The following is an 11,215-nucleotide window of genomic DNA, read 5'->3' on the forward strand; positions in this document are numbered from 1 at the left end:
GCCCTGGATGCTGATGATGATTAGGTTTGGGAATCTTGAACTTGAGTCTCCCCTCACTCTTCTATTCCTAAGAGAGGGAGAGGGAGTGATGTTTTTAATAGTCTATTATCTGAGTTGAAGGATTTTCTATTAATCTTGATAAACCCTTCCTAAATGGTTCCAACTGGCCGCTTTATCCAGGAATTCGAGGAGCTAAGAAACACACCCACATGCATATGTATGCACACATGCACACATGCACAGACACACATGCACACATGCAGGCCTGCTGAGCCCAGGGGTCCATGCACTCAGGAAACCACAGTCTTGAAGGGATGCCAAGTCCCCCAGGTTCAGCCATAGTACAGCTCTTGACCCGAGGTCTAGAGGCCGAAGAGGCGTGTGCTGTTGGTCACAGGTGACGGGCTGCTTCCCAGACGATCTGCAGGGCCATGGAGGCGCAGGGGAGCTGGGCCAGGGTGTAGGCCAAGGAGCGTGTGGGTGCCCGCAGCTTCCCCAGGTAGGCCACAGTGTGCACCATGCGGCCCACAAAGACCAGGAGGAAGTGCATCTGGGCAATGAAGGGGTTGGGCCCCAGGAAGGAGTAGATGAAGCCCAGGAACAGGAAGGGGTAGATGGTCTCCATGTCGTTCCGGTGGGCCCTGGGAAGGCAAGGGGGTGTGGTCAGCCAGGTGTTAACTTTGGGGCCACGAGCCCTTTTGAGACTGTCAAAAGAGCTGGAGCCTCTCCCTTGAGAGGGGCCCACACCACTGGAAATCATTTTAGGGGCACCAGACCCTCAAGTCCACACGTGGCCAGGACAAGGAGATCCCTGAGAGGCAGGAGGGGCAGCAGCTCCAAGCTTTACGCCTGCGAGCAGCTGAGAACACAAAGTCCCCATTTAAGGGGCTAGGAATCAAGACAGTTGCTGTTTTGGGGTTTTCTTACCACAGCCTAGGACTCCCTGGGTCCCAGGCCCTGCCACACTGTCCCGCATCTTGCCCTCTGGCCTTTGGATACCAGGCATGAAAAGCGAGGCTCAGAAGGGTTAAACACCTTGTGGAGCTGGTGAGTGGCAGAGCTGGGATTCGAACCCAGGTCTGACTGAAGTGTCTGCTCCTCACCACCAGGGCAGGGCATCTCTGAGTCAGGACTGAGGTCGCCCTTCTTCCAAATGCAGTTCCCTGGGCCCTTCCCTGGAGCCCTTGGGTAGCCCAAATGGCTAAGTGCTCGACTACTAACTGAAAGGTTGGTGGTTCAAACCCATTCAGAGGTGCCTCGGAAGAAAGGCCTGCTGTCTGCTTCCAAAAGGTCACAGCCTTGAAAACCCTGTGGAGCACAGCTCTACTCTGTAATACATGGGGTCACTATGAGCCAGAATGGACTTGACAGCAACTGCTTTTTTTGGGGGGGTGGGGGGAGGAATGGGCTGGAACCTAAGAGCATCCATTTGAAATGAATGCCCCACTCTGTCTTGTTCTACCCCTAAACATCAGCCCCCATTCCTCACCTTGCTTCAGAGATTAAAAAAACAAGAACAGCTTCCACTTACTGGAGCTGACCAATCACCAGGCCCTGGCGAGACTCTTCATTTCATTCATGCTATCCTGCTTCTTTTCTTGTTTAAAATAATTGAGTGCGTGAGTGTGTGTGGTGGGTGGCGGGGGCCTGTGTATAACCCTTCTGTAAATAAATGACCAAGAAAGAAAACGCACCCGCTTCTACTCAGAGTTGGCTCACATTTTCCATGACCTCTATTAATGGTCAGCTTCCTTTTTGGAGGGTGGGGAGGTTGAGTCCCATAAATTAGAGACTGAGCAAGTGACTGAAGCCATGTATGGCCATGTTGGAAGCTCAAATAAACAGGAACCCAGTGCCTGGGCTATGACCTCCCTCAAGGACAGGCCACATGTGTAAGGCACGAGGACTCTGCTGGGCACAAAAGCCCCTTCTCCAAGGCCTTCTAGCTGGAGTGCGTTTTGTCAACGCTGAGTCAACTGGCCAGGCCCAGTCTAGCAACCCCTGTGTAGTGACCTGCTGTAGTCTCCCTCTTTCCTCCCATTCGCAAGTCTTAGCCAAGGGCTGTGGTGTTCCAGCCTTACTGAAAGATAAGAGTAGGAGAAGGGCCTTGTAAAACAGGATAAGGAGTCCAGAAGTCAATCTGCATGGACAAAAGCCCCTGTAAATCCAGCAGGGCCTGGGTCTTTCTCAAGTCAAACTTAGAAAAGGCAGCAGGTGCTTTTATCTCCACATCCTGAGGCCAACATGAGCCTTCCTTCTCCTTACCCCCTAAATCTAGATCTTGGACCCAGCCATGGGGTAAGCAAGTATGCAGTGGAGTGGAGCCCACCCTGCTGTGGGGAAAAGTGTTGCCTGCCCATGCCAGAAAAAGGCAGCCCTGGCCAGACTCAGGGAAGGTGACAACAGGAAGAAGGAGATAGGGAAACTGATTACCAGGGCCGCTCCAGTTCCCCAATCAAGTAAATTCCTCGCCTTCCTGTGTGGAAGACAGCATGGGAGGTAGGAAGGGAGAAACCAAAAGCATTTCCCCCAAATCACCATGTTCTGTGGAAATGGAGCTGTGGATATATTCTCCCCGCACTGATTGGAGGGACTTTCTTGGAAAAACTATTTTAGATTAAGTCAGTGTGTCCCAAATGTGGTCGGCCTATCACAGGTGATGCACAGGATGGTTTTAGGTGTTACCTGAATGAGTCTTTTTAGAAATACTTATATATTTATTTAAAGTTTCTGAAAAAGCATCACTACTGTATGAAACTCATTCATTCAGATTTTTTTTTTTAAAGTATGTATGTTCTCAGGGTCAGTCCATTTTTTAAAAACTCTAAGAGAATCATAACACAGGTAGAGCACAAACATGGCCACACCCCAGAAGTTGGGGAAACACAGGATGGAGAGGAGGGATAAGGACGAGAGAGGTTCATGGCAGACGTGCAGGGTAGAACCTTGAGTTGGGGACAGCCTGCCCTTCCAGAAAACCATGACACAGGTACTGAGCCCTGCCCCCTAATCCAGCAGCCAGCAGTGACTCAGAGGTCACCAGTGCTGCAGGAGAGGTGGCTGAGAACTGGGACTGAGAACACCCAAGGCTCTGACCCTCAGTCCCCGGGGTTCCCTGCCCCTCTCCCTGGTCTGTCCCAAACCACAGTGGGGCCCCCATGAAGCCACAAGTGTGCCAGGGACAGGGAGGAATGGGGAAACCAGGGATGATGAAAGAAAACTAATCTCTCCCTCCCCGCCAGGACCTGAAGTGAGCCACAGGGAGACAGTCACGTACCAGGAAGGCATTTGGGTGAAACATGTCATTCCAATAACAACCACTTTTTTAAAGGGAAAAGTCACCCAAAGCAAATTCCCACTTGACTAGACTTGTATGGCCTCCTGCAACATCAGACCTGCCGCTCATCTACAACAGGCATTGTAACACTGGCTGCATTTTACTGCATCTGTGACAGCAGTGCAGAGAGGGAGAGCGCGGGGTATTCCCAGGCATTCTGATCCAGACAGGCCAGCAGTGATCCCTCCCCAGGCCTCCCCACCTCGAAGCTCAGGAGTGTTTGCTTGGCCCTGCACACTATCTGCATTGGTGATTTTCTCGAATTCAGGTTTCATACAACATAATGACTGCTTAGTTTTAAAGACAGGTATAAAATATAGTAAAATCCCATTCGTGCAGAGGGAGAGTGGTTAGGACCTAGCCGGAGTCTCAGATCGTCTGGCCTTAATTACAGCTTAATGGTGATTAGCTGTGTGGCCTTGGCAAACCTGCTTCTTCATTAGAGGTGTGCTCCTCAAATGGTGGTTGCTGTGTACGAATCCACTCGGTGGCCTTGGGCAAGTCTCTCTCCCTCTCTGGGCCTTGTTCATCATCAACAAAACAAAGATGTTGGGTGATGTCCAAGGGCCTTCTAGTGCTGGTTGGTATCTCGGAACCCAATCTCCTAGCAAACCAGTTCACTCAGATTAAGTCTACTCTGCTAGGGTCGAGTGTTTGCCGCCTCACCATAGTTCATATTCACGACCTCAGAATTTGGCCAGAACACACATTGCCAGCAGATGTGACCAGGTGTCATGACAGGGGGGCGGCTGGGTTTCATCATTCTCCTTTAGACCTGGTGCCTAGTTTCTCCCAAAGCTGGGCTCGTGTTTGGGGCTCAGCCTGTGCTAATCTGCAAGGCAGACTTATGGCTCCAAGAGGCAGACTTAAGCGTTTTCCTATTTAGACAGAAAAGTGGCTCTGTGACTGGACTATAAATGCTGGTCTAATATTTAACTAACTTTTGCTTCCAAGAATCTCCCTCTCAGGTTCCAGCTAGTTCTCCGGTAGTGGATGGCAGGATGTGTGATTCTCTGAGTTCAGCCCCCAAAATTTCCATGAGGTTCTATGAAACCAGGCGGCAGAGGAGCCCCCAGGAGCCCAGGGACCCCCAGGTCTGGCAAGGTCCATACACAGCAGGCCTCTAATAAATACTCGTCAAATGGATATGAAGCATTATTAGGTAAGAGGTGCTCAAAAAGTGATAAATTGAATCTCCACAATTTAAGCATTAGTACTAGGAAGAAGAGGTCCCTGGATGGTGCAAATCGTTTGCACTCAATTACTGACCTGAAGGTTGGAGGTTTGAACTAACCCAGCGGCACACAGAAAAAAGGCCTGGCGATCTGCTTCTGTAAACATTACAGCCAAGAAAACTCTATGAACAGTTCTACTCTGTAACACATGGGGTTGCCATGAGTTGGAATCAACTGGACGGCAATGGGTTTGTTTTTTTGTTTTTGTTTTTACTTAGGAAGAAAGGCCTGGCAAACTACTTACGAAAATTAGCCAACAAAAATGCACAATAGCTCAATCTCGTTGTGTATGAGGTCTCCATGAGTTAGGGGCTGACTCGACAACAGCTAATAACAACATCTGTAGATGATTGGTCATTTTGTTCAGAAGAAAAGATTGTATTGGGTGCGTGGACACATCTCAGCACCACCCCAGTCTGTTGTCTCTCACAGGCATGGTTACAGCCAGTAAACCAAGTATTTGTAAGCCCATGTGGCCTCTTCTGTCACAAGCAAGCACAGCTACATAGAACCCCCGCAGCCTGGGAGAAGGCAAAACACATCCTCCTGGTGGCTGGCGTGAGCTGCCTTGGGCTAGCCGCAGCCAAGCAACACTGCTCATCATGTCCTTATCTGCTGCCAAGGACAGTCAGGCGGGCCAGGATGAAGGGTAGGATAAGGGGTCACCAATAGAGGTTACAGTATGGAAAAGACTTTTTCTGCTTTGGTCACTAATGTACAGCTAGTGCTTAGTACACTGCCTTGCACATAGTAGGCGCTCAGGAATGAATAATGAATGAATGAACGAATGAACATCGTATGAAGGACTATACACTATACTAACAGTGGTCCCATTAGAAGGGTGGCATAGCAAGGAATTTCACTCCCTACATTACAGATTTCTATCATTTTTTTAAACCACAAGTATGTATATTATTTTCAATGGTCAAGAAAACCATAAGTAAAAAGAAACAGAGACTTTCTTTTCAGAAAAGGATTTCTATTATTTAAATAACGGTGTCCCACCCATTCCTGCCTGTGATGGATGCATGGAAATGTGTTGAGAACTATGTGAGGGTTTGTCCCCTGTCCCACCCCTACCCAGCTACCATGTTTAGCCTCTGATGGAATTTCACACAGCCACTTTTTAAGAATCATTTTTGAGTAATATTTACTGACATGGAAAGTGTGCATGAAATAATGTTAACTGAAAAAAATCAGAACTCCAAATTGGGTATACGATGTCCACCTAATTTTATGAAAAATATTCAGACATAGAAGGAAAAAAAGGAGATACATAAAAATGTTAATAGTTATCAGGATTGTGACTCCTTCTCCTCTGTTTCCTCTATGTAGTTTCAACGTTATCCACATTGTCTGCAATGAGTATTTCTGATTTTTACAATAAGAAAAATTGTTTCTCATTGACTGAAGGATGTTACGTATATGAAAAGATGTTCAACCTCTCCTGGAATAAAAGAACTGCAAAGTAAAGCTAAAATGTAACATAAATTTTCACCTATCACACTGGCAGGGATCCATCCAAAAGTGTGACGATACACTGAGTTAGCAGGGACGTGGGAAGCAGATCTCACACATCAGTTGGGAGAATGTAGATCTGTACACCATCTGGTAATATTTCATACCATTTGATCACAGCCTGCAGCTTTGCTCACACAAACACACAAAGGCAAATGTGAGGTTTGGATGCAGCACTGCTCATAACTGAGAAAGACTAACCAGTTGCCGTAGACTTGATTATGACTCATAGCGACCCCATGTGTATCACGGTAGAACTGTGCTCCATCGGGTTTTCAGGGGCTGATTTTTCAGACGTAGGTTGCCAGACCTTTCTTCTGAGACACCCCTGGGTAGACTCAAACATACAACCTTTCAGTTAGCAGCTGAGCGTTTAACCGTTTGCTCCACTCAGGGACTCCAGAGGAAGACCAGACAGACCTTAAATGCCTTCAAAGGGGAATAGGTCAGCTAAATTATGATTCAACCATTCAGTGGAGTAATTCATAAATATTACAACCAAAAACCAAACCCGTTGTTGTTGAGTCGATTCTGACTCATAGTGACCCTATAGGACAGAGTAGAACTGCCCCATAGGGTTTCCAAGGAGCGGCTGGTGGATTCAAACTGCTGACCTTGTAGTTAGCAGCTAAGCTGTTAACCACTGTGCCACCAGGGCTCCATACATACTATAGCACTGATAAAATAAATGAGGCCCCTCTGTGAGCCTCATTATGATGTGGAAAAAGCACAGTACAAGGTGATGGTTTGGGGATAGAAAGGAAAAAGGGTAGCACACGTGTCCGTAACTGCAGAAAGTCTCTCTGAGAAGATGTACAAGCCGCTGGCAGCAGTGTCTGCCCCAGAAGAGTAGAACTGAGTAGTAGCTGGAGGTTGGGGTGGGAGGGAGGCAGACTTATGATGGATATGCTTTCCTAACTTTGTCATTCTATCCATGAGTACGTATTACTTTTTCACAATTAATTAGAAATTAAATCAATTAATCCATTAACATAGTCTGAGGGGATCAGGAACACAGAAAACCTCAGCCCCCTGGGTATCCACACTAGGGTCTAAAAGGACAGGCAGTGGCCAAGCCCATGGCCCAGTGGTACTTGCCTGAGGCAGCGCTCCACGTCTGGGTCGCTCCGGCAATACTGAAGGCCTCCGTGTCTCAGGGCATCCTCGGGGTTAGCAAAAGCCTGCAATACATCAGCTGAAAGTTACTGTTCACAAGATGGCCAGCCTGGTCCCCTGGGTCACTATTTTTTCTGTGACAGCATTTACAATGGCAAGGCAGTTGGTGAGTCACACACACATCCATTCAACCAGTATTCACAAGCTCTTACTACTTGCCAAGTGCTGGGGGCTCTCCATGAGCAAGACCCTCCCGTCCCTGCTCTTGTGAAGCTCCTAGCCTAATGGGGAATCACGCATTGAGTAGGGAAGTCCACAGGTAGTGAGTATTATGAAGGAGAAGACAGGGTTGGCCTTGAAAATATTCATAGGGAACCTGATTGAGTCTGGGGGTCAGAGAAGGCTTTTCTGAGGCAGTGACATTTAAGCTGAGGCTTGAAGGATGTGTTGACATTAATCAGACAAAAGGAAGGCTGTAGTAACAGAATTCTAGGCAGAAGGAATAGCACATGCAAAGGCCCTGGGGTCAGAAGCAGCTGGACATGTTTGAAGACTGGAAAAACCAGTGTGGCTGGAGCATAGATAGTCAGCAAGGACACAGGCCCAAGCTGAAGTTGCAGAAGTCAACAGGGATCTTGGAAGCACTTTTTAAGAATTCGGACTTTGCCCTAAGAACCCTGAGAAGGCCTTAACAGACCCAGGCTTGAACCTCGGCTCTGTGCTGACTAACTGCAAGTTTCTGAACTTAAACTTAGGATAAAATGAAGCTCTTCTACCATGTGAAGAATGGGGGAGGGAACTGGAGAAGCCCCTCACACAATGCCTGGTACAAAGCAGGCCTTCAATGGATGGAAACCAGTGAATAACGTCACACTCAGGTCATCAAAAGCCCACACCCACCTCTCATGCTCCACCATACCCTGCTGGCATCTGGGCAAAGTCAACCCTCCCATCCCCACCGCAGAAACTGAATCTCAGAAGCAGGTTTTTTCTTTAAATTATTCATCGAATGGCCAAACTCTGCTGCTTCCGACCATGAGTGTGTGTGTCATCTGCCCCTCAAGCACTGGTTTATCCTGCCTGGTGGCCCAGAACCCTGCCCTGCCCCAGAGGTGATCGCAGCCCAGGGCTGTCTGCTGTGCACAGTCATGATCAAAACCCACACCCAAAACCTCTCTGCTGGCCCTTGACTCGGCGAAGCACCAACTCTGATGGCCCCACTCGCTCTTCAAAGGGCCTCAGCATTCAGGGGCACCTGCCTTTGGAGTCCACATTTCAGCAGAGTTGCTCACCTCTGCAGACGGAACTCAAACACTACTCAGCCTGGCCAGGAGCCAGCCACAGTGCTGTCTGAAGAACCCTGGCAACCTCTGGTTGGGGCAAGGGATGCACTCCCAAGAAGGGATCTGTGGCTGCTGTGGATTTTTTAAAACTATTAATAAGTAGTAAGGACGATAGAGCCCTGGTGGTACAGTGGTTAAGAGCTCAGGCTGCTAACCAAAAAGTCCACAGTTCGAAGCCACCAGCCAATCCTTGGAAACCATATGGGGCAGTTCTACTTTGTTCTAGAAGGTCGCTATGAGTCAGAATCAACTTGATGGCAACGGGTTTGGTTTGGTTTTTTTTTAGTGAGGACTAACAGAAGGTGTCCTGGTGGTGCAACGGTTAAGCCCTCAGCTGCTAACTGAAAGGTTGGCAGTTCAAACCCACGAGCAGCTCTGAGGGAAAAAGACCTGGTGATATGCTTCCATAAAGACTACAGCCAAGAAAACCCTATGAGGCAGTTCTACTCTGTCACACAGAGTTGCTCTGAGTCGGAATCAACTTGATGGCACACAGCAATAACAAAGACTAATGCTTGCTATGTGCCAGGCATTGAATTCTCCCAGTAGTCCAGCAAGGAAGGTAGTGTCATCCCCATTTTATGATGGGGAAACTAGATTTGTCCAGGGTCACAGGGTGGTAGGTGGAGGAGCCAGAGCCCATATCTGTCATCTCCCGTTGTATTGCTTGCCCAGGTCCTTCCTGGTTGCCTCTGAACACCAAGAGCAGAACAAGAAGGAGCCACACCAAGGGTAAGGTGCTCCCAACAGGAGGTTTCCTCCTGCCACTTCCCCATGGACTGGGCAGAAGGGCACTCCAAGCAGGTTCACCTCCTCCCTTCCTTGAATTCACTTTAAAAGGAAAGCTGTTGGCCCTTGCTCAGAACCCCATCCCCCCACAGCAGGAAGTGAGCTCTGGAGCCTAGACACTTGGGTTCAAGTCCAGCCAAGTGATGGTTCCTGTCTGAGCCCAGGTTCCTCACCTGGAAAACGAGGTGCCTATGCCTCCTGAGGGCCTGTGGGGATTAAATGCTCAACTCTGTGGCCGACACACGGGAAGGACTCAATGAATGAATGTAGCAGTCCCTGCTGGATGCCTGGACGCAGGTCTGGGATGGGCCAAGGCAGGGAGAAGTCAGAAGCAATCAATGAGCCACGACCACTGGGTGGGCATCGTTTCACGCGGGAAGCCTTTGATCCTCCTGGGACCTGCGCCAGGGATGAGTCCAAGATGCCCACTCCCTCAATTTCCACCCCACATGGGGTGGCAGAGCCAGCCTCTCCCTGCCTTTGAAATGGACAAAGGGGGAGAAAGGGGCACAGTTTGCGGAAATGATTCCTCTATTAAAATACCAGGGAAGATAATTAACGCGCAGAGTGAGAACAAAGTAATTACCCCAGGCACCCGCGGGGGCCTCTCAGCATTCTAACAGGACCGGCCGCTCGTTTGCCTGCAACCAAATCGATGTGAATTCAGTAGCCCATCCGCCGGCTGCCCCCAGTCTATCGCTGTCCAGTCCCACCAGTGTCTCATCGGCACAGAGCATCCCACTCGCTCGCCCTGCCTCTGCTCTCCGCCTCTTTATTGTTGTTGTTGTTCAGGGATTGGGATTGGTGCGAAAATTCCTCCCCGAAAACTCCGATGGAGTCTGGCTGCGACCTGGACGCTGGAGGCTGCGGTGGGTTTGTTAAAAAGCATTCACCGGGGAGTTGGGAATTTCCACTTAAAGGTTTCTCAAGCTCTTGTTTTACCAGTTGCCACTCCACCCAAATATCGAGGCTCTATACGGTCACGCTCCCCGCGCTCCACCCTCCCGGACCTGCTTTGCCCTGGGACAGCAGGCAGCGCTCCGCGGCGAACCCGCTGAGTCTCGTGCCAAGAGCTCACCTGGAGGTTCAGCAACTGAGTAAAATGCTCTTAAACCAGAAATGATAAAAAGGAGTGGGCTGGGCAGAAACCGAGGACCAGAAGGGAACGAGCCAGGAGGAACTGGGAGCGGCGTCCAGCTCACACTCCGACCCTGAAAAAGTCTTGGCCAAGTTTCCCCTGCCTGGTCCCGAGCGCGTCCCGTACCTTCTTCCGCAGCCTCACTTGGCCGGTGATGACGGCGATCACGTACATCTTGATGACCAGCAGCGTGCTGCAGAGCAGGAAGGCCGGGAGCGCCTGGCCGCTCACCATCGCGAGGCCGGAGGGAGGCATCTCGGGTGCGCCGGGAGATCCGGGGAGCGGGCGTGCAGCTGTGGGTTTGAGCGTCTCGGAGCACGCCTGCCTCCAGGAGAGCAACGAGGAGCCGGGGAGAGCAGCTAAAGAAAGCCTCTCTGTGATCAGCACCGCCCACTCCCAGAGGGAGGGCGGGCCCCGTCTGCCAGCCCGCTCCTCCTGTTCAGACGCCCTCCCCTCTCATTGCTGATGATGAATAACTTCTGCCCCCAGATGCTGGGAGAAACATAGGGCTTGGATGTGTCCCGGACACAGCCCCTGGCTCTGGACCATCCCTCCCTGGCAAATCCTTAATCTGTTTCAAATTGTTTCTTCATCTGTAAAATGGAGATAAGGCAGTGTTCGCCTTCTTGGGGTGCAATAAGGCCAGACACCTGATAGGACTTTCCCACGTGGCAGATGCTGTTGTGCCCACCTTCCCAGGGCAGGTGGTGGACATGAAAGGCGAACTTCCTGCCCCTAC

General features: G+C 50.0%; 1 protein-coding gene across 1 annotated transcript; it reads right to left on the reverse strand.

The window, feature by feature from the left end:
• Positions 1 to 391: 391 nt before the first annotated feature.
• PTGES (prostaglandin E synthase) lies at positions 392 to 10,731 on the reverse strand. The gene is made up of 3 exons (XM_004375753.1): positions 10,603 to 10,731; positions 7,189 to 7,271; positions 392 to 641 (listed from the first exon to the last, which is right to left on the reverse strand). Exons 1-3 carry the CDS (start codon positions 10,729 to 10,731, stop codon positions 392 to 394), a joined length of 462 nt encoding a protein of 153 aa, XP_004375810.1.
• Positions 10,732 to 11,215: the final 484 nt, after the last annotated feature.

Source organism: Trichechus manatus, unplaced genomic scaffold, assembly GCF_000243295.1.
Source record: "Trichechus manatus latirostris isolate Lorelei unplaced genomic scaffold, TriManLat1.0 scaffold00038, whole genome shotgun sequence".
In the NCBI taxonomy this organism is placed as follows: domain Eukaryota; kingdom Metazoa; phylum Chordata; class Mammalia; order Sirenia; family Trichechidae; genus Trichechus; species Trichechus manatus.

Coding starts and splice junctions, on each gene's coding strand:
- PTGES (XM_004375753.1), bottom strand. CDS start 10,731: ATGCCTCCCTCCGGCCTCGCGATGGTGAGCGGCCAGGCGCTCCCGGCC. Junction 7,272..10,602: donor AAGTGAGGCTGCGGAAGAAG/GTACGGGACGCG, acceptor GATGTATTGCAG/GCTTTTGCTAACCCCGAGGA. Junction 642..7,188: donor GACGTGGAGCGCTGCCTCAG/GCAAGTACCACT, acceptor TTGCCTTCCCAG/GGCCCACCGGAACGACATGG.